Source organism: Idiotropiscis lumnitzeri, chromosome 20 (assembly GCF_059441095.1).
Source record: "Idiotropiscis lumnitzeri isolate Australia: NSW breed Sydney's pygmy pipehorse chromosome 20, RoL_Ilum_1.0, whole genome shotgun sequence".
Lineage (NCBI taxonomy): Eukaryota > Metazoa > Chordata > Actinopteri > Syngnathiformes > Syngnathidae > Idiotropiscis > Idiotropiscis lumnitzeri.
The window spans coordinates 6,950,758-6,975,032 of NC_142410.1; the positions used below are offsets into that span (position 1 = coordinate 6,950,758).

Below are 24,275 nucleotides of genomic sequence, written 5' to 3' on the forward strand. Positions count from 1 at the left end.
GACTAATCCTAGCTCACCTCCATAAACACCCTCCCGTCACGCCCCCCCCCCTTCAAACCGCTGCCAACGGCCAAGTTCAGCCACAGCCTGCCCAACTTTTCATCTTTTTATAACTGCACCCCACCGTGCTCAGGTGAGGGCTTTTAGGCGGTGGGATATTCAGAGCAAAGGGGAATGAAAGGGCATTGGCCCAGGTAATCCACGAGCAGACAGCCCATCTTTGGGCGGCACGGCGACTGACAGCCGGAGAAAAGTGAACAGCTGATGTGGGTCGAAGCCCAGCCACAGCACGCCAGACGGGATAAAGAGATATAAGCCCCACCGCCTCCCACCCACCCAATACTCTGTGTGCACCCCCCACACACTTTGCCCACCTCACAGACCCGTGTCATCCAAAAAGCCCTTTCATCTTCTAGCCCGGCGGGTGCAAAAGCAAACTTTCCACTTTGTCTCTCTCGGGGGGGCAGGCCATTGTGGATTTAGACAGAGACCTGCTCCTTTTGCCTGGTGCCTCCATGAATGGGTGCCACACCCCTCCACTGATGGCTCAGCGGCAAAACTGAAGAATGGAGGAACCTCGACATCAAGTGATACTTAAGTAATACTTAAGTTTATTCCACTGCACAAATGCATTTTAAGAAACACTCGTCACCCAAACAAATAAAAACAGTCAGTTGATGACTTATTGAAAAACTTTACACTGGCTCCCCCCGTGAGGAATATAAGACATTTTAAAATTATGCATTTTAAAATTAAACGGAATAATTTGGCTCTTGATTGCTTTAAAGGCATTAGAAAGGAATATAATCGGAGGTCAGCAGAAACACGGTGCAGCAGCATCGAGCTGTTATGCTGCACAGAATGGAATAAGATGCGAACAGACTTGAAGTTAGTGAATATAAATGATTTTAAATCGAGGTTAAAAACGCCCCCCCCCCCAACATACCTAGGATTTCTGTCTATTAGAACAGTTCCCTATTTTTTTTTTCTTGTGTTGCACGTTCTTTTCGTGAAATACTTTTTATCTACTTTGCTTTTATGAGTCTTCAAATATTCTGTTTTGTAAATTTGTTTGCCTTTCAATGTTTTTTTTTTAATGTTTTGTGAAGCACATTGAGTTAGCTCGTGTATGAAACGCTATTAAAAAAAAAAATTTAAAAAGAAGGATTGAATTGCCTTATTGTTCCAGGGCATATATTTGAAATCTAAAGAACCTTACTCCACACAACCAAAGAAAAACTGAAATAATAACGTCTGAATTTACTCACAAATTTACTGTGAAATCAGTTATTAAAGCAATTGTTACATCAGTTCTCAAAACTTGTTAAGTCTACGCATTTGATATAGTCCTACAACGAATCCCAATAAAGTACAAATCGCACAGGTGTGCCTTATTTTATTTCCAGTAGGCGAGGGAAAACTCCAAAATGTAGAGGCCGACGTGCAACGGAAGAAAACGAGGCAAATCCTCCCCGCAGGCCGACGGGTTCTACGCAGGAATGCGGGTCATCCACTTTATTTGCGCTTTTCCCGCCCAATCCCCATCCTGCAAAATCAAATTTCCCCTCACTCACTTGCGGTTTCCCTGTGGAGCACTAAACGCATCTCAAGGCCGCATATAAAAGTCAGAGCGAAGCTTGAAAGAGGAGGCTTCCACGGTTAGATAACGCAAAGCTTCAAAGTAAAAAAAGGAGCCGGACAGTAAATCAGCGAGCGACTTCAAAGCCAGCTATGGAGGACGGACATAAAAAAAATAAAAAATAAAAATAAAAGGGCGGCTATTCAAACTGAACAAGAGGGAGGCAAGAACTAAAAAATGACAAAACGAAGAAAATACGAGCGAGAGTAACTCATGTAGATCTTATGAGCTGAACGGAGCGGACCAAAAAAAAAAAAAAACAGAGCAAGACCCCGTGTTAAAAGACAAAGGAGGGTACAGTAGTGGGCCACAGACTTCATTAGTGAGGTCAATGCTCCGGGGTACTTAGCGTAACACTGGAGGCCTATGCGGCCGCCCCCCGGCCCTGTGCCGAGGTGGATATTGCATCTTTGCGATAACATCTCCCTACATAGGAGGGGGGCCCCAGCATCACGGTATAAAGACCCCTGTTTTCGGCAAGTTTCAAATAAGGCTTTGTTCCCCCCAAGGGCTCCCCCCCCCCTCTCTCTCTCTACCACCAACGGCAGCACCAAGAGCACCACCTCCTACGAGTCTTTCCTCTTGGGTGGGCCAGAGACTTTCCAAAAAAACTGAGCAACTTGTGTCTGGGGTAAGACACCCCCCCCCCCACCCGACCTCGTTATGCGCATGCACACACTCGGATTCTGTCAGTGGCGTCCTCTGGCTTTTGGCCACTTGGTTGTGGGCCGCCGTATAAGAGATGTGATGCTCAGTGACTGACTGGTGAGGTCTCCGCGAGTGTGTATGCCTGACGGCCAGAGGGGTGACTTTGCCAAGTCGGAGAGACCTGGCTGCCAAGGGCGGCAAAACTTTACACGGAACCGCCACTGGTTCAGACATTCCTCACTCGCTCACGTATTTTTTATATGGTGAAACCATATGAATATAAACTAGAATGGTGGTCCCGGGTCGCGGACATCTGCTCTAAAATCCCGAGGGGTGAAACTGAGCATCAAAAATCCTGTTTCATTACATAGGTGGCTGCACACCAAGCGACACAGCAGAAAAAAAAAGCAGCACGGCAAGCGATGGAGAACAACACATCGACCCTGTATCGGGTTTTGAGGCTCCACATGCATATTACTAAAATGATTCTATTTTTACTGCCACAAAGAGTGTCAATCGACAATAATAAAGGAGGTTGTGTGTTTTTAATGCGACGTTGTTGTAATTATCAATCGTCCCGTTGACTGAATGCACCCGTCCACTTCGGTGACACAGACTCTCCACGCTTTGCTTTTTAACCACAGGTACACACAAAGTAATATAGTTGCATTTCACTTCAAAAGTATTGGAAAAGCAAGATCCTTTGTTTGTTTTTTTTATTTGGGTTTCAGATCAAAAGATAAATGAAAGGCAATATTTCAGCTTTCATGTTAACGAAATGTTAATTAATTAAATTAATAAACGGCTCAGGACAGACGATCTTTTGTTTGAAGCCACCCACTTTTCAAGTGAGCAAAAGTATTGGAACATGTGACTCTGGTTGTTGTTCAAGTGTTGCCTTTCAGATTGATTGTTTTGGGCTTTGGGTTTTACCCGCAAAAACTGCATTTGCTGAGGCCCAGAGAGCTCTCTGTGGGATCAAAGGCCACCATTTTGAAAACAGGCGTAAGGTGAGTTCCTCGGCTAATACCTGACGATCGGGCCCACACAAAAACAAATTTGGAGAATGCGTGAATGGCGAACTGTAAATAGCCGGGGTTCAACCTACACCCACGCAGACAACAACAACAACAAGCATGACTCAGCATCCTCGTTTTGAAAAGAAGTCGACAACGCTGAAAAACTGCCAGTCATGTGAAAGGGTCCGTGAAGGTCTTCAGGCAGGAAGGACATTCGAAATCTCCCCGCAGTGACGGCGAGATGGCTTGCCAGGTAGGAAAGCTGGCGGATTTATAGGACACTTAAAGCGGATCAATCATTTTCCATTCCTAGGTGTCGGCACCTCTCATCGCCTCTTTCCACACTTTCCCTTTTGAACCTGCAGTCAAAATGTGTGATGCACGAAGGGGGAACAGCGGCGGTGGGCGGCGAGGGGGGAAATGGATGTGTGCACCTGTGCTGCAGAATGCGCGTATATAACTTTAATGTGCCGTATACACACACACACACACACACACACGAGCAGAGGTGGGAAGTAATAAAGTAAAAATATTTTGGAACATGCAGCGTTCTAATTTGACTGCCTACATTTGGAAACTGATAACCGTACTTTTTACTTCATGACTTTTTCGAAGTCCGATTTGTGAACAGGTGCTCCGCGCTGGCATGACAACTTTAGAGCGCCTCGTTGTCATCTCGTGGAAAAAGCCCCGCTGCAAAGCGGTCTAGAAGCCTCATTTCATTCCTGCTGTGATTTATTTAATCATTCAAATTTGGCGTCTTTAAAAATATGTCAAATTTAGAAATCTTTTTTAATGTATTTTTTTTTAAAACAAGTAATAGTTCAGTACCCGTACTTAAGTACAGCGCGTGAGTACTTTATGCCACCTCTGCACATCACAGTGATGGCGTGTGTACGCGCACGCCTGTGGGCGCTTAGCGGCTCGGTCAACTACCAGCGTGCGGTGCTTTTCATGTTCATTATCACTTGTTTTATAGTGGAATATTTAAGTCGACGGGCCTTGGCACGGCTGTGGCTATAGTTAGAGAACAAAGGAGAGTGCAGGGGGGCGGGGGTGTCGGGAGGGTGTGGCATGCCGGAGTGCGGCGCGTCGCTTTTCAGTAAGTGTTGCGCACACACTTCATGGAAAGCCGGGGTGGGGGGCTAAATTCAACTCATTCCTGTATTAATGGGTGATTATGTGCCATTCCACCTTAGTGAAGAGGGCATTAGCCCTTAAAATATCTCCTCTCCTCTCTCTGGTCTTCGATTCTTGCATTGGGTACTTGCGCTTGGCACAGGTCCGATTAGGCTTTGACGAGAGCCTATAAAGTCGGTCGGGCAAAAAAATGCACAGCACAGAGGGTGTGACTCTCATTGGGTATGAAACAAGATAGTCAGTGATGACGGCTATGGCTTCATTTTCAACATGAGATAACATTAAAACTCTGCTTCTGGATTAAATCCAGCAAAAATGAGCTGCTGATAAGACTGGCTTTGAATCAGGAAGGTTCTAAGAAGTGAACTGAGGTCATTGCAATCTTAAAGCTGGACAAAAGGAATGAGATTGATTTCGACGAATCACTTCAATACATCAAGCGTCCAGCCGCAACATTATGACACAAAAATATCAAATCCAAGAAGCGTATCAAATAGTGACCCAACTTAAACAGTCACAATGTTAATTGCCACACCAGGATGACGTTTAAGTCTGTTTAACTTCATGCTAACAAACAAATGCAAATCACTATTGACATGCTAACAGTTAGCGCAAATACCGACGGTTTTAGTAGCAATGGATAGTTAATAGATTACATAATACTCCCAGTCATATATTCTTTATCCTCCACACAATGCAGCATCTTATTGAGTCATTAGCAGTATTACGAGAAGTACTATTCTTCTTTGTAGACGTCTGCATGATGGTGTTATACTGCCACACAGTGGCCATTGAGGGAATCAGACAACATAAGGAGCAGCACAATGAGTTGGATTGCGGCATTAACTTATGATGCAAAAATTGTTTGATTCTTTACATTTATGTTCTCACGTTATGTTTTTTAAAAAAAAAAAAGCACAACATCATAGTGTTATTTTTCCTTATTTAAAAAACAAAAAAAATGTTTATCTTTTTGGAGCTACTGAGGCTGAAATAGCACACGGGGAAAGGTGATTTGAGATACAAGTGTTTTCAATGGCCATGTGATGAATTAATATACTATTTTGCTTCCCGGGATTGAAAAGAACCAAGCGAGCATTGGGAAAGACATTGTACAATACGGGTGTGCAAGTGTGCGTGTGCGTGTGTGCGGTGGAACGAGGCGAGCAGTTATTAGTTGGCAGGGATAATTGGGCTCTATGTAGGTGGCATGACCTTGCTGTCTGCAACAGGAAGGCCCAGAGCTGAGCGCGACCTCCACCAGTGACCTTACAAATGCAATACAGTGACCTTTCACCCCGCCCACATTAAAGAGAGACAGTGTTGTCTTTCTGCAGTCACTCAGCCAATTAGGGGACGGGGCCCAAAGAATCTTGCTCTATTCTGATTGCTCACTCATTGCTGTGGGGTTCCCGTTGTATCTCATTAAATTGCGACATGAATGTGCTTTTGACTTGGCAAGGAGGCAAGGAAGCGCGAGTTTAAAATGCCGATTCTCTACGTGTTGCTCCTCCTCCTGTCACGTACCAACACTTTATTTATTTATTTTTTTGGATAGGTGGACGAATGGTTAGCTTGTCTGTCTCACAGTTCTCTCATTTGGCCTACCTGTGTGGAACGCCGGCTTTTTCCCATATTCCAAAAACATGCATTTTAGAATCGAAATTGTTCAAAAGGTAGGAAGGCTCGGGTAAGAATCGGCAAAAATTGTAAAATAAAAAAAAAAAAGATAATATCGAAAGATTGATTAAATCTTCCGGACAATTAATTGGTTATTAATTAATTATTACTAATTATGTAACAATAAAAAGCAATGAATTATGATTTGTTTTTGTAATCAATTATTCAGGTCAAATAGCAGCAAAGAGTGGCGTTAGCAGTTAGCACGGCATGCTAACTAGCCCAACTGTCGGCGGCAACGTTGACACCGATTTTTCAAAATGGAGTCAGGACATTGTAATTAATTTTTTTATTACTGTATGTTAAGTACAACAATATCTAATGCGATTTTTTTCCCTATTAGGCTGGAAAGGAAATTTTTGTTGAGCCTCTAATCACCACATATGATTCTCGACCGCCAAATTCGTGCAGTATGTGTGTATATACAATGCATGCTACAGTGTTTGCAGACATTTCTCGGGGTGTTCCAGTGTGCGTCAGTCACCAAGAGAGCAGGTAGGCCTCTCTAGGGGAACATTAAGAAGACATATCTGTCAAGATGCAAGCCGTGCTCCCTTAGACCGCTACTGAGCGACAAGCGTGTCCCCTTGCCTGAGCTGCTGTCTCACAATACTGCCGTTGAGTGACTGTGAAGCCCTAATGGATGCAGGTATCTGCTGTTAGTCCGATCTTCTAGAAAATGCAGGGCAAAAAAAAAAAAAAAAAAAAAAAGATAAGGGTGAAAGGGAGTGAGAGTGTGTTTGGTGTGTTGGGACTCCTTTGATGCAAAAGTGTTTGATTTTGGTCGCTCGTGCGCCGGGTTTGAAAGGAAATATAATGAGGGCACATGTGGGTGTGTGTTTAGCAATGCGAGATGGCGTAGAGTGCGCGCGCGCGTCTAAGTAATGACAGGTGTGTGTAGCCAAGCGAGTGTCCAGAATGTGTACATATGTGTTTGTGGGGTCATTAGTGGCGCTTTAAAGGCTTGAAAATGTGCAATAAACCAGAGCTATTCAACAACTCACAAAGTCATCAAGGGGTAAAAACAGTTTGGCAGCCAATCCATCATCGAGACGCCTGCTTCTCAAGATTTTCAGCACGCGAACGAGGAAAAAAAATAAATAAATAAATAAATAACCGCAGCTTGTTTGGGGCAAAACACTCACGGGCAAATTTTAGCACGGAATGATGCATTTGATTCGCCTGTTTTTTTCTGGAGATTTATTTTGTCTTTCATAAAGACAGTCGTAGGAAATGCTTTAAAATGAGGCAGCTAAAACATTAATTATACATTATTGTAAATGTATTACTTTGCAAAGGAATATTTGGGCCGCAGTGAGTTCCCATATTCAATGTTTTAGCTTCATCAGAAGAAAGCTAATAATATGCTACCATCTTGTGGTATCTATAGGCAATTACAGTATAATGGTTCTTTTGCCACCGGGTTAATCTTACGGACTAAAAAAAAAAAGTTTCTCAACTGAGAAATTGAATGAAATGCAGTAGTATTTTTTTTAGAAGATAAAGAATGTATTCCTATGAGTATTGTAATATTGTGTATTCAAATATCCGTCACTTACAATGTTATGACACCGCCACATTTGGTAGCCTGTCTATGGCAATTACTATTATTTTTTTAGCATAAAGCGACGTAGACTTTAAAGTTATGTGGTTGCTTACAACAGAATGGAAAAAAACAATTAGGTTGCTTTAAATGGATAACGTGCGTATCGACTGTGTCGGGTGAAAACGTCCATGTCCAAGTTGGGTCAATTTAATTTTTTTTTTTTTTTGCGTTTACAATTTACAATTATTTTTACAAATTGAGCACACTGAAGTGATTTGATAGTTACAATAACCAACATTTGAGTTCAATAAATCAAAAAATGGGTGTTTCAATGCAGCAAAACCATCATACATCAATTATCTATATTTCATGTCATTTATTTTAATCACCAATTAGTTAATCCAATTAAAAAAACCAACAGAATTGTTAAAAAAAAATGAGATAAATACAAAATAAATTGTAACGCATTTTCGAGGAAAAACAGCTAAACGATTGCAACAATAATTAGATGACGCTTGATCCTTGAAATGATGATTGGGCCGGAATAAAGAACGGAGTGTGCCGTATTTGGCCCGCTGGCTGCAGTCTGCCCACCCCTGGTCCAGACGGCGTAACGATGGACATTCACAAGCAGGCTGTGCCGCTGTTTTCTATTTAAGCTGCTGTATGACCCTTGACAACTAAACACAGTTGTCTCCCAAAGATCAGGAAGGGGGGGGTGAGATAAGGCGAACAGCGAAAAGGATGTTGAAAGGGAAACAAGAGGGGAAACAAGTGGCTTCGACAAAGGACGGCAGACATAAAGAAACGGCTTGCGTGCACGCTGCGGGCACTGCCCAATTGTTTCAGCCTAATTTAATGGGATCAAACCAACAGCGCAGACTGCAGACGAAGCGACAGCAATCTGCTGGGAAATCTCCCGTCTGATTGCTTGACGTCCCCGCAGTCAGTCGCCACGGCGACAGGGGGGCAAAGCAATGCTAAACAATGCGTGCGTCTGTTCCGAGCACCGAGTGTCAATCAGTCGGTGCATCTGACGGGTGAAATTTGCATGAAGGAACGCGAAACGTCCACGGCGTGTTGATATTGGTTACAAGAATTTTCCGGAATGTTGCTTTTGTGAGAAAAAAGAGCACTCCATAATATTATTTATAAAAAGAAATACAGTGTAACTGTACGGAATCAAATATAATGCAAGTAATTAAACAGTTTAAGTATTGGGATTTATTTATTTTGTGGTTTCTTCCGGTATGTGCACCATCGTCACCAGGGGGCAGTATAACAAACTGTAAAACAAAAAGTGACGGTCACATCCGGTTATTAAGTTGCCGTAATAATTAATAAATAACCAATGTAGATTTGGATTGGATTTGAGCTCGATGCCAATTCCAATTTTAAAGTTTAATTCCGAATCGGCCAATTAATCCCGAAAATATTTTGGAAATAGAATGACTTCTTTTTGTTCCAATAAAGCGTACCCACAATACAAAAAAGTATAATGTCAGATTAAATCCGCGGGACAATTAATCGGTCTGGCTTTTTTAATAATTGTTAAAGAACATATGCAAGTGCTTGCACAATATTGGAGACATGCTCACTATATGCCAAATCATCGTGCGCATCTTGCACATTTTTGCTTGCAACTCCAAAAAAAAAAAAAAGATGAGCGATGACTCATATCTTGAAAAACAATTTTACCTTTATAGACGTGTATAATATTTATGGACATATATATTAATAGATTTAGACTCGTAAAATTCTTGCGACTATGAATATGTATCCAGAGAGATTTTCGAACCCTCATCAAATCAAATGCCACACGTTTCCAAACTTTCCTCACTTGCGTTGGCACGTAAGCGTGAGAGTGGGGGCGGCTTTGTTTTGAACTGCCGTTTGATGAAAGAGTGCGGCAGCTGAACGAGGAGACAACGGACAACTCCATACAATGAGTTTACAAGCATCCTCGCTCCGCGCCAAACTCCCACCTGCCCATCTATACATCACCGCTTGTCAGCCGGCCTTTTGCTCCCCTCACAGGCAATCTGTCAATATACAATGTGATGAGGTCACGCCTGTGGCACCACCGAGGAACAGCGCAGCCTAACGGGGGTGCGTTTGTTTGAGCGGCGCGTACCCCATGATGTCCGAATATGGCGAGGACTCGCGAGTTTCGAGTAAATCACAATAACGACTGAGTATCACCGTGGCTTGAAGTGACAGTGCATCATTTAGCTATAAAAGTAGAAACAACAATCAGCATTCAAAGCGAGCGAGAGAGGAGTGGGACCTGAGTCACATGACTTGACTCGAGTCAGATTGAAGTGGCCAATTTGGACCAGTTGAGACTCGCTTGGCTACAGTGAAGAAACTTCTTGCCTCTATCAGGTTTTGAGGTGTATAATAAATAAATACATTAATTAATTAATTAATTACATTTATTTATTTAAATAAATACATGATAGTCGTAAGGCGTCAACGTGCAATAATAAGCGGATATAAGTTGGTTGTGAATGAGCATAGCAGTTAGCCTAGCTAGTTTCCGCTAGGCTGGTCACCGCTAGCATGACTGGCGGCAAGGAAACGAGAGCAGCGGCAAGTATCCAAAATGTTACGTCCATTCATTTGGGGACGATAACTAGAGCTGCAACTACTTAATTCAATAATTAATTAATTATTAATTAATCGATTAATCCAATTTAACTTCCATCTCTCATCAAAAAACATGGCATTATATTCAAGAGACAGTTCAGAAAATGCAAAAAAAAAAATCACTCATTTTTTCACTATTTAAATCAATAAGTGTTTGCGTTGGCACTCGTTTTAGGGGGAAATGTTTATCAGTCTCTTGTCATCACTTAGCGAAGAAAATCAGATAATATTTTGCGACCGATGATTGCAAAAATCCAGGTCGTTGCAACTGCACACAGCAGCACCGAGAAGCAGAGTGGAGCGCTGCAAGCCTCCTCAGGCAGTCGCTGTTTGTTGCTAAATGAAGGCAGGCATTCTTTGGTTTCCCCGGGAGCTGGGTGCCTGCCAGTCCCCCGGCCACTGAGTGCCATTTTATTAAGAACAAAATGGAGCCCCTATGAAAGGAGCCTCGCACTGAGGCTGCACAGGTCTCACTGAACTGAGTCTCGGCATAAACAAACAGCACCTTAAAGAGACAGGCCGGCCTGAAAAATGAGGAACCCAGGAGGGGGGCCCCTCGGGAGACGCCGACGTCTTTCGGCGTGCCAGCGGCTATTGTTCAGCGGTGATGCTGAGCGATGCTTGGATCGACAAGAATGGGAATCAGTGGAGCGCAGACCTCCGGGTTTGGCACCAAATTGGACAGCATCTGCATAATCTAATTGGATTTTGTCAATGAACGGCGATTTTTTTTTTTTTAAATAATGGCACAATTTTAAGAAACATGAGAGGAATGAAGGTGTGCATTTATTGATGATGTAAAGGTCATTAAAGATAACTAAAAACTAATGAAAGAAAGCGAATTTACCGTCTGTGTCCTTAAATCTTCGACTTGTGTGCCTACAAATTCAGGTTAGGTGCCTGTCACTCAGTCGCTATCTCTCTCACAAAAACTCAGTTCCTCTCTCACAAGCAGAAACAAACCAATGACTCAACTCTCACTCACAAATGCACTCAATCTCACAAGTTCCTAAACTCACACACACACACTTCCAAACAAACACTAACACACATTTTCTCAGTCTTAGCGTATCACACTCCCGCCAGACGCACACGCACACACAAACGGCACGATGGGACTGGAGCCAACATCTGTCTTTGATATCAGTTAACCTCACCACTTATTGTGGGAGCCCACCAACGCCACGGATGGCGTCTAGCGTACGTATTAAGTCGCCGGCGTCCATTCAGACACTTTGGCAGGCCGCTGCCGTGTGCTCCATCTTTCCATCTCTGCGTGTGCGTTTGTGCGCGTGTGCACGGCCGGTCCGGCGAGCGCGTCTTCGTTTCTGAGAATGCCACCGCATACCAGCGCGCGATGTGTGTTTACACAGACATGTGAGAACAGTGTGAGTGCGCGCAGTGGCTGCCGCGCGGCATAGTGAAAGCCGCAGCCTCCAACCACATCAGAGAGCGCGTGGGAGACGGAATGACAAGGCCAGGAACCAGCCAGCGTCTGTCGGCAGCCACACACACAGTCGTGCTTACACATACACATTCGCGGGACTGCTGCACATTTGAAATTTCAAAAATGGCACTTTTTTTTTTCCCACATATGAATAATTATTATTCTTCTTCAAAAAAGGAGGCTTCAAGCTGTGACATGCCACTCCTAGTTGAAATTTACACTCAAACTAATATATATGTATAATACTACGTTTATTTAAAACAGCTGCAACGTCGGCTGGCCTAATGCTAACATAATGGAACAAAAACCACGGCGCGACGTGGATGGACAAAACATATATTCTTCATCATCTGTGAAGAACAGAAGAAAGGTCGAGCAGTCTATTAGGAACTTTAGTTTAGTTTACGTTTTTATAGATTTTTTTTTATCTTGCACTCAACAATTACTTCATCCAGTGTAAAGAGTAAACTAAAACTAATAGAAGCTAAACTGAAATGGAATGAATGCAAAAGTACAAACCAATAAAAAAAAATACAAACAAACCTGCAGTAACAACATAACTTTAAGAATTTAAAAAACAAGTCTAAATGAAATAAAAACGACCAAAAAAAAAAATCCCAAACTGTTATAACTCTTATTATACTGCCCCCAAGTGGCAAGGCATGCTCACCGGAAGGAAATAGCACAATGTCCATTGAAATGAAGCAATAAATTATATAATGTGTGTTTGTACAAAATTAAATTTTTGTCATCAAAAAAACTAATTAAAAACATTTTTTTAGGTTAAATTCTAATGCCGTACATTGCTGTACTTGCGTAGTGTTCCTGCATTCATCTCACACACACACACACACACACACATTTAACACCCACCGTCATCACACCACAGGTCCTATTTGGCGGTCACCCTGTCGGCCAAGGATGCCGTCTGCAGCCCGGGGAAATGTTTGTGTTTGCGTACTTTCTCACACACCGGCGCTGACTGAGCACGGCCGCCAGAGAAGGGGAGGGGATGAATCGGGAAAAAAAAAAAAAAAGTTTTGTTGTCACTCAATAGCGCGCAGGATGAATGAACGTGAAAATATTTGTGTTCATTTACTTGCTTGTGTACTTTGGGAGCGGGGGATTAAAAGGCGCACTTGGCAGAAAACAGGCATGACAAAATATCTGAAAACGGGATAATTGCCGAGGCGCACGCGTGTACAAAAGCGGCATGTGTACATTTACCGTACGCGTACATGCACACTCCTACGCGGTTAAACACGCAACTTCTCACTCACGCAATCAATCACACAAACTCTCTCTGTCATGCAGTCACTCACCCACTCACTTTTATTCCTACACGTTCACACTTAGGAACGCGCACTCAAACACGGGCGTGCATGAACGCATCGTTACAAATGTGCATTTGACTTGCACTTGGTCGACCGTAATTACAGACCAAAATGATCAATTAATTGCTATTTGTATTTCAGTATTTGGAATGGGAATCGAATTCTGAATGTTCTGAATATTCTTCAGGCTACAAATGTTTTGGAACGCAACAGCGCCTCAAAACGTGTTTAGATTATGTCCTTGATTTTTCTATGAGTGAAAGACGAATCGCTTCGATCGAAAAGATTTGTGGATTTTTGTCCTGAATGCCATTTCAATGAGGAAAATTAGTTCATTATTAATTCTATGAGTCAAGTGAGTTACCGTCTCAGTTCGATGCGCGCTATCCGTCATCCAAACACTACAAAGCTGGACGTGCCAGCCACACGATTTCTCACGCTGACACGCACACACACATGTGGACGTGCCCAAGAAAGGCAGCAAGCGCAAGTGTAGGTCAGCCATGGGTGAGTGAAAGCTACAAGTGCTGTTTTTACTTGTGGTGGACACACATCAATTTCAAGGAAATTGCTCGCCCCATTATTGGAAAGTGTTACCGGAATGTCAATTAAGGGGGAAGTTTTTAACCTCGCACCGCACAAATAAACAGTCTACCCCGCTCGCCCCTTATTAAAGGCAGTGTCAGCGCAGACAGAGAGTCTGGAGGGAGGCCAAGCCGGGACGGAGGACGGGGAGGCCCGGGAAAAGGGTGACGAGGGGACAGGAGATTTGCTGCTCTCAAAGAAATGCTTTTGGCCCTCCCTTTGTGCCTGAGGGCCCGAGACCCTGAGAACCGCTCCAACGTAAGGCTCGGGCCCACTTGAGGCTAACCTCAACAGGCGGGGGATCTGTTTGACAACCGGCTGGATCTCGAGGTGCGACTGCAGCGCGCTGATTGAGGGCAGGTCAACGGAGGGGAGATAGAGAAGGAAATGCGTGCGTACACCGATAGTGGGTGATAAGGGGGGGGGTGATTTGGAGGAGGGTAGAAGGTGGGCGGAGGCACGAAGGGGTTACGGGTGGAGGAGAAATCAATAGTGTTTGTTTTCTACTGGCTTACTTGGAAAAACACGCCAGGCGCAAAAGAAAATAAATGAGTGGGAGGAGGGAGACGAGCAGGGCGGAGTGATTGCAATCAAACACTTATCAAATCAAAAGGGGAGATCTTTGGAAAGGCAGAGCAAACACAGACTTGTTGGAACCAAAGAGGTCACATCGTCAATCCTGGACGAGACACTTCAAGCCTCAAAAGTAGCCGAGCTTGCGGTTCTCAAAATAGGGTCGTCGCAAGCCCGTAGCTTGGGGGTCCGCAAATTCACGCGCAAAAAATTCTCGTGGATTATTGACAATAAAACTAACAAGATGAACCTTAGCTTTGGGCCAATTAATTCTGATATGATTATTAGAAATCATCACATAAAACAGGTTTACATACATTTTTAATACTGTAAAAGTTATATTTTTTTTAGAGACTAAAAACGTGTAATTTGATTTTCAGAGTATAACGAATATATGCCTGTGAGTATTGTTTTTTTTTGTATTATTTTTCTACGCGTTGATGGACCGTTTATATTAAAATAATCCACTTAGATGCTACTGGTTAGCCTGTCTATGGCGTTTTGCATTGTTTACCAGCTTTATGCTAAACTGACTTCTCTAAAGCATTTCTCCTTAAAGGCTCCCTGCCTCCAAAAAGTTTGAGAACTCCTCTAAGCCACGACAGACAGCCGATGATGATCCCCGGCCATACTTCATCCAGAAGTGGGTGTTGAAGTTCAAACAGGTATCTTGTGGTGACGCTGGAGCCGACAGACAGGGCCTCTAAAACGGGACAGAGTGTGCTCAAGTGGCTCCGCGGGGTCTAAGTCGGCGAGCTCGTAGGCATGCGACATGCCCTCGCATACCCCGTGTGTCGGCCTCTGTTTGGAAAAGGGCTTGCCGAGAGCCCCCTTCATCAAAAGCCACCAACAGCTGCTGAGAGGCTGCATGTTCCACAAAGCGTGCTGGAGTGCACATTTCACTCTTTACGGGACGCTCTATTTTGGACAAGAAGATGGAATTAAACCCAGAGTAACCCCAAAATGTTGTCAGTTCTCCACTGGCTGCGTTATTTTACGCATTTTGTTCCAAGGGTCACACGTATTGGGGGGAGAATTCTTCTCCAGGTACTAGTGAGAAAGTGCCCTTAATTTGTAAGTGAATGCTGGCCTGACGTCGAACCGATGATTACCTAATGAAGAGGAAACGAGGAGGGATTTATACAAGATTGTCATTAGTGAACCCCTGACTCTGTAATCGTCTGCAAGGGCTCCCATGTCAGTAAAAGCAACGATTGCAAGCGGAGGCAGAAAGCCGGACGTTGACAGAGAGCTGGAAAGGGAGGCAGGTCGACATTGTTTCGTCCGTCGCCAACGGCAACCAAAGTAGCACGAGAAAATGTTCCCATGCAAATTAAAATCACAGCAATAGCAGTTCATTCATCCACATTTGACGAGGTCTGCAATTTTTCATGAACTTTTGGAGTTGATCCTCAGAAAATGACTGTGGTCAATGCAGTTCCAATCTATTCCTAGAGATGGCAGTAACAAGCGATAAAAACTAGTTTTGCCAGCTGCCAAATGAAAACAGCTTAAAATGCAATTAAATAAATTGCACATTTATCCACACCACTGTGCAAAATCCTCCGATTACACTTAATTGGTCCCAAAAATATCATTCAAAATCAGTAATAAATAAATAAAGCAATACGTTCTCCCTGATCTGTGAAAAACGCCTTACGTTTCAAGTTAGGTTTTGGTAGTTGAATAAATTCTACATTTTGAATCAATGAATGAATCGTGTTTATTAAATCATGAATTTCTCATCCATTCAAATAATTGTGATTATTTTTTTCCCAGAATCATCCAGCCCTACCACATACACAGAAGCTTATAAGTCCAATCGACAAAACAATTCTGCCGCAATGTGGGTCTCATCCTGCTGAGCCACCGGTTCACAACCCCGACTCTCAAAATCGGTCTCAGCAGGGGAGACATGCTGCGCGCAGAAAAATAAAATACACCACTGCTTTTTTTTTCTTCTTCTTCTTCTTCTTTTTCAAGCCATACAAAGTGGCCAAAGGTCTGGCTTCTCCCTTGCGTGCGCGTGTGTTTTTGTCGGCCGCTGTGCATTCCGGTAAAAGTCAGGCAGATAATGAATGTCAGTCGGCCATCCACAGCCAAACTTTGGCTCCGATGGCACTTAGGGGGCTGTCTCGCTGTTAGTCAACTCAGGATGAATGAGTCACCAGAGAGAAGCCTTCACTGCCATTCAGGTAACACTTCTCACACACAAACACTCGCACACGCACACGCACACGCACAGTCAAGCACTGAAATGAGCAGAGCCAGCGTCTCACATGGTCTCCGTTTTGATGGCACTATGCTGCCACAGTGTGGCCAGTAACGGAATTGAAAACAGTTGGCAGATACAGACAGGTGAAACCAAATTTGAAACTTCATCTAATAAAATATTTAGTCAAGCTAAGGTCAGAAACAGTTTAGGGAAATTTCTAAGTGGTACATCTATGAAGACAGCTTCACTTATAATATGAAGTTATAAGAAATGTATGTCATTTAGCCTTGTGTGTCTTATGTTTTATATGATTTGGGGCGAACAAATTTGCAGTACAATTTTGCAATCACGAAGTTGGAAATTTGAAAAAAAAAAAATTGTTCCATGAAACTTGAAAACTTGACGTGTTAAATCCACAGTTTTGTTTGCTTTATTATTAAAACTTCTTTATGACTTACTGACGTGTTTACGCCACATTCGCAACGGGAAAAAAAAAAAGAATAAATACTTTTGAAAAATAACCTCGAACAACAACTGGCAACTTGAGTCAAATACACAAAACGGCTAAAATGCAATTTTGCTTTTTTTTTTTGGAAACGTAACTAAGGATTTCAAGCTTATTATTGCCTTGCATAACTCTTCCTCGCAGTGGATAAGGATAAGCTAAATGCAAATTTGAAAATCCGCAGTTCACCAGCGCTGCCGTGTTGATCTTGGACAGCTGAGTCTGGATTTGTGAACTAAATCAGCGCTGAAAGTTTTCTTAAGTACTTTGGCGCGCACCCGCGCCGTATAAGTAACTTGAGCTCATCAAATTTAATTGGGAGTCTCTGGCCAAGTAGCCGCAGGAATCTTCCACCCATCGTTTGTGGTCCTGCTTCCCATTACCCCCGCGAGGAAAGACGACGACGCTGTAATGACTGGAAGCCGACGGGACGGTGAGACCGCTGAGGTAAAGAGGCAAGAAATGAAAGGAAGGACGAACGAAAACAGCTCGGAGGAGTTCCCATCGGCCGTCTGTCCTTCCGCTGGTTCCGCTCGGGCCGTATCGTCGGGCTAATTACCCGAGTAATCACGGCGCTAATGCTGCAAAGGCCTCGAGGCCACACTACTGTATCCTGTTTCGATTGAGGCCGCTGGAAATTGGCAGCTTGATGGAATCGCTAACTCTGCGCCGCCCAACATCTGCCCAGTTCACGAGTGCACTTGAACTGGACCGACACTGTCATACCCATTAAGCTCAACACGACCCCCGACCTGGCAAAGCCCGTCTAGCGTTATTCTAACTGGATGCCGGTGTGTCGCTATAACAACCGGGTTAACTTTTAATGACTGTAATCAGAGAAATAAGTGGCTTAGCGTATTTAAGGAGATGCCTTTGTGTGTCGCTGAAGGTCGTTTTTGACAGATTTTAAAAAAATGTCTTGACTGTTTTTCTCACACACCAGGTTTTGGAGACATTTTCATTTTGGGATTTTTAGTTCGACTTTGCACAATACATACATTGTACATGCGTTGTCATTTAAAGCTAGGATGTTTCAGAAAAAAATCATAAATATTACTAATTATATTATTATTACTATTATTTGTATTATTAATTATTATTATTGTTATTATTATTATTATTATTATTATCATCATCATCATCATCATCATCAAAGCCTGACAAAAGCTGAGGGCAGATTCTGGATTATCAAAAAAAAAATAATAAAAAAAGTCACAGACAAAAGTGTACTTTCTACTCCCATTAAAAAGAAAATGTAATAAAATTTTTTATAAATCGGGTTCATCGACAAAATAATCAACAGCTTAAATTATTAAAAGAATTGTTTGTTGGCATCAAGTATTGAGACTCGACTGGAGCCGAGACGTTATCCTCTACTAAGCTGACCTTGTCGTCGCTTCTCACCGAGAGACGTGTAATTGGTTGAAAACAAGGAAGTGAGAGATGAGAACAAACTTCCCTCTCAACGTGCAGAACGGCAAACCCGAGATAACCACAGTAAACTACGCTCAATCGCTGACGCACACGTCACTCACCGGACCCCAGATACATTTTTTGCAATAAATAAATTATCATTTCCAAATCAATTATGTAAAAATGGAAAATCGAATGAGGCACACCTGATGATCTCTCAAGGCACATTACATCATGAATGTGAATCAGTGCTCCAAAGTACAAGGAGTGATGAGGAGGAAAATACGGTGAGTATTACCTGTGTGAAAATACGTCCTGTGATGTATAATGCAAATTTTGGCAAAACGGGCGGATAGCAAAATCATTCATTTATCTATTTAGGATGTCTGACTGCCTATTAAGCGTGGATTCAGGATGTGTGATCACACCCAGTCTGTTTGGCTGACGGAATTAATGAATCCAATCAAAGTGGGCTCTCGACCACGGGGAACAATGACATATCTTGTGAACCATTCAGACAGCCCACGACGTGCTTAACATCATTGACGTCACCGGGCCAATCGGGCACCAATGAGAGGAGCGTGCGTGTGAGGATGGATGTATATCATCGAGTTAGAAACGACTCCTGTTGGCATCTCCTGTGGGGCTCGTTTTTTTTTTTTGTTAAATCAGGCAAAATGGAAATGATTTGCTGGTTCTCTGGTTCTTTTTTATAAAGAAACTGCATGAGTCATCTGCGAAACCGGAGTCAGAGTGCGCAAACAGCAAAGTGCTGCAAACAAGCGTGACTAAGGCGTTGCGTGTTTACACCCGTTCAATCAACAAGCGATGATACTGCGTGCTTGCTTTTTACGCTCGCGCGTTAACACCCGCAAGTGTCCTCACGCAACGTCGCAGCAACAGAAGCACAAAAAAAATAATAATAAAATCAATTTAAATATTGAGATGTATTTTTCATGCCGTGAACGTTTATAAGGCTCTGTGTTAACTGCACACGGGCAAGAGCGAGTGACAGATGCTTCCGTGTTAATTTGGCGGTGAAGGTACTAACAGTGGTATCAGCGCGTGACTCAGTGAAAACAATGTCGGAAAATTATTAAATTCACCATAGCAGGGGTATTAATTCATGTTTATTATTTTATTTTTTTTTAGGGTTGCGACACAATGAATAAAATAAAAGTCCTGTAGTTTGAATGTTATAATTTAATTGTGTTCACGATGACGGTACTTGGGTAGCCATTGTATTTATTTATTTTTTTTTTTAGGTGTCGCTTGGAGTAAAACATTTGAGAACCACTATAAAATATACAACATTGGCTATGTAGCCATGGAGAAAATAAATTGTGCTTGCAATGTTTGTCAAAGTGAAAAGCATAATTAATATAATAATTATAAATAATTAATTATCACATTGTCTTTTTCCACTTTCTTTGTGTGTCCTTTGCTACAGTACACAGTTATTAAAAAAAAGATGTGAGCGGGCAAGTCATCCTCGACTGACTATTGAAAAAAAAAACAAAAAAAAACGCAGATTTATGAAATATGCATGGAGTTTACTCTCACTTTTAACACAATCCATCGCCTAAGCACTTGGGGGAGGAAAACTGGGTAATTAACCGACTCTCGTCCCCTCCATTTTCCAATTAACTGCACACCAGTACACAATTCTATGTTTCTACTTAATTATGTGCCACTGCCTTAGTCCTCATTGTTGATTCGCCGTGTCTGCCTTTCAGCACACTGCAGCATTACGACAGCTGTTTTCTACTGCAGTTATTTTTGTCGCTTCCATTTTCAAGGCGGGAAAGTGCCAAAAGGTGTAAAAGTGATGGACGTCGACGGGCTGCTCTCCAAGTATCCCCCTTGTAGTAATAATAAATTGAATCTTAAAAAAAAAAAAGGCAAAGCAATGAACAATAGAGATGAGATAGACTCTGTTGAATGATCGCATAAATCAGACCATGGAAGAAAAAGTGGAAGCCATAAATTCAAATAGATGGAGCTGCATTGTCAGGGGGTAGGACAGAGTTTGCTCATGTGTCTGGAACTAAAATTAAAAATGAGTGCAATATCTACTACTTGTACAGTATATGCTCACGGGTTATCTGCAAAACCGAAACAGATGCAATAAAAGACGAAAGAACTTCTGATCTGACCTGAACTGAAAGACTAGCTTTGTATATTTGACAAGGGCCAAGTTTAGCCTGGGTTGTTAGCGGAAATTAAGGAGAGAAATGAAGCCATTTATTTTTAAGCAAAAATGTCATCTTAAATGATACGGAACCATGATGTAGCGGTGTCGGGGTTCAATGCGGTCCAATTAAGTAATTTTCTTTGCAATTCATTGCTCCGACGCGTACGTGCGTAAAATGAACACCTCTTCGACAGCAAAACCTAAAACCGAGCTCAAGAAATACAATACGAGCTGTGCGAGTCTCACCCCAAAACAGCCGCAGCTCGTAAGATCGCCAACAGCCGCCATGGCACCGAACTAATAAAAATCCCGTCTGCTGATGAGCTCCTTCAAATCCTTTCCCGCTGTGGAGCTCGTCTTTAAATTGCACTCCCCTTCCAGCAACGTGAAGCCAAGCATTCATCTAAAATATGAATTCACGACGAGTCATCGTTTCAACAACTTGAGTGCGGGCCGCACGTACAACTTAGTTGGCCCACCTGAGCGCAGCCGACCCATGCTCGGGTCCAGTTGCACCTGTGACACTGGAGAGCCAATTACAAAGCCCGGGCTGCTAATGGGGTCTTCGGTTACCTGATCCGGTGACCGCGACACAATAGGAAAGTCGTCAATCTTTAATGCCAGTCGTGTACTTGAAGTCTGTTGCCCTTGTGAAAATCATGCGGACCAAAGCACCTCAAACTCAAATTGAGCCGCGTGTCGTCAGCACTTTTCTGTCACCGGATGATGAGGAGCGACGAATGCGATGTCTTGGTATGTAACAGCAGGTGTTGCCTTGGGTTCGTGTTGTGCGTGTGAAAAGTGTTTCAAAAAAAGTTGTGTAACAGACTCACAGCCGATATTTTCCGTTCGTGGGCATTTATTTGAAGATGAGGCCAAAATAGTTGAATGATTTTGTGGGTTCAAATGTGCCAGAAAAATCCATTTTCACCCAAAGAATGATTTTCGCATTACTGTTTGTATTTCAAATGTTTTGAAAATAAAAAATGTAAAAATATTATTATCAGCAGTAATAGTACTAGTAGGGTATTCCAATGTTTGATTTTAATCTCAATATTTAAGTATTATAGTAATATTTTCATTGATTGTCTTGATTTGTAATGATAATAATAATGCATGACCGACTGCATGTTTTGTCTTATTTACTGTGTATTTTTTTTCCAAGTCCGTTATTTTGTAAAATTGTGAAACTCAACGCACAACAATAAGCTATTGTAACTAAACTTTTCATTGAACGGCCCTTGCATATCCAGTTTCTTCCCGTGACAGTTGTTTCGTGCGACGAGCGTATTTTTGTGCTCCTTTTATGAAACCCCAACTTGCCACAAGATGGCGCCAGATTTCTGGCTATGAGGAAAGTAGTAATTGTTGAATACATCTTGACTGGGAAAGGCAGAGGAGGAGCTTTATTTTAAATGATATTAAAATGTTTCAGGATCACTGATTGTGGTATATTTATACTTTAAACAATTGCATTGATCATTTTTGACATTTATGTGGGGTGCCAGTTGTTTTTTTTTTTGGGTCATTGCTCTGTAAATTTTTAATTTCTCATCTTTGTAGTCACACTCAGAACAACAGAACGCTTTGAATTTAATCTAGCTACTTAGCAACTGAAAGCACAAAACAAAAACCGGGTTTACAGGAATCCTTGTATTCCAATGACTAAATGGAATGAAAATGCCCCATAATAACACCTCAATGGGAATAAAATGGGAGAATGCAAACGGGTTTTCATTCGGAATCACAACGTAAATCCAGAGCTAGGTGTGGCGCACGAAAACGGCAGATCGGAATGGCTCATGACGCATGTAATCAGGTGACCGGAGATCTTCGGTCAGAATGATTTCAATCGGAATGATAAAAAAACATCTCCAAGTCAACCCGGCTTGGCTTGTGGATTCAAAACACTTCAGCAAGTCATTAAATCTCATAAAATATGAACGGGAGTTGTCAAACTCACAAATTTGCGTTTCAGCTTGGCCTTACTGCTGCGGGCGGGCTTGTCGTCCACTGCAGTCCCCGAGCTGTAGTCGCAGTTCATGTCCAGGTGGTCGTCGGCGGAGATGCTTTTACGGAGGTATGCGGCGCGTGCCCGGAAGTGAGAAAAGGGCGACTGGGAGCGAGGTCTGGCTTCCCCTCGCTCTGGCTCGTCTTCAGCCTCCATGTCATCCTCCAAGCGCCACAGTTCGCCTGGGAAAAAAAATAAAAGGAAAGAGTCATGCATAATTCACTGTGAGAAAGGGCCTCCTTTGCGATGTTGCCACATTTAACGGGATGTGCAGCAAAATTCAAGGGGTTCTTTTCTGGCTCACGCTGCACCTCTCCAGAAAATATTTTCTCATGAAAGATTAACAATGCGGTAATCCGCTGCTCTTCGTGGAGAGGACAGGGACCGAGCCCTGCTGCACATAGTGGGGGGGGGGGAATAAATAAATAATTGACTGCAAAAAAAAAATGTAGACATTAAAGAAAAAAACGCTAAGCAACGAAAAAAAAATCTGTCAACTGCAGGTCGGTTGAGTCCACGCACTGAATGAAAATTGCCGTTTAAGAAATCGGGAGGCAGGAAGTAACACATTTGCGGCGGCTTTGTCTTCCAGCGACAAGCGTTCACACTCGCTCGCTGTCACAATGTGCTAATCACACGCGACTTCCATCACTCTCCATCTTGATGCTTGCCACAAATCTTGACAGCGTGGCATCAGCAACGGCGCACACACATCGCACGCTACCAAGAGACTTAAAGAGATTGATGCGTGTCGAATGGGATGCTGTAAATGCGTGTTGCAATCATAGAAAAATAATATTTACTCACCAATTTGTATGAAATTTGGGCCTGTGAAGTTTAGCACAAAGCTGTTGTGTTCTATGAGTGGCAACGCACAATTTCATCGTAACTTGCCTGTCAGTATACATCACTGGCATAGACGGGTGAACAAAGATAAACTATTTCTAGTGAAAAAAAAAATAATAATTTCGGCACAGTTTTGGGGCATCAAAGGCAGAGACTGTTGGAAGAACCTAATCCAAATGAAACTGACTTGCGTCATCATGTCCGCATAAGTTGGCTTCACCAAGTGTCTGCCAGTGTTGGCATTGACGCACACATTAAAAAAAAATGTAAAAAAAAAAAACTTTGAGCACACACAGAAAGCTAATGAGCAAGAAGGGTAGACAGAAGCGCGCAGCATTACGGTCAATGACAGAGGTTGCTAGGCAACAAGGGGCCACGTTAAGTCTCTCGATTTTGATATTTGCAACGGAGCTGCAGCAGCAGCAGCAGTGGCAGGGCAGGGGGGGGGCATACACACTGATGGGTCTGGACCATAAAATACGAGTAATAAGTAATAATAATAATTAATAATAATAATAATAATAATAATAATAAAACCCCATGGTGGCGCTGTACTGTAGTATCTGTGACTTTTGAATGTATGGGTTGAGCCTGGGCAGGTGAGTGATGTGGGCGTCAAAGCAGCATGTAGTGTTGGTGCGTTGGCGCTTGCTGTTATTGGTACGCATTGCATTTATACAATACAACTTGATTTATAGAGCGCATTTCATCTCCCTTATCAAGTGAAAAATGACTTATTTAACTTATTTCTATTTCTTATTTTACTCTGCGAAAAGCTGACTGAAGAACAAACTGAAGAGTCAGAAAGGGGAAGCCGCCTCCTATGCAAGC

General features: G+C 42.7%; 1 protein-coding gene across 6 annotated transcripts in view; it reads right to left on the minus strand.

Moving 5' to 3' along the window:
• The window catches only part of ankfn1b (ankyrin repeat and fibronectin type III domain containing 1b), a 101,673-nt gene that overhangs the window by 56,562 nt on the left and 20,836 nt on the right, over positions 1 to 24,275 (minus strand). For all 6 annotated transcript variants that reach the window (XM_088284685.1, XM_088284682.1, XM_088284683.1 and 3 more), the window contains one exon: positions 22,551 to 22,780. In XM_088284685.1, the coding sequence (XP_088140811.1) occupies positions 22,551 to 22,780 (230 nt within the window). The remainder of the gene's footprint in view (positions 1 to 22,550; positions 22,781 to 24,275) is intronic.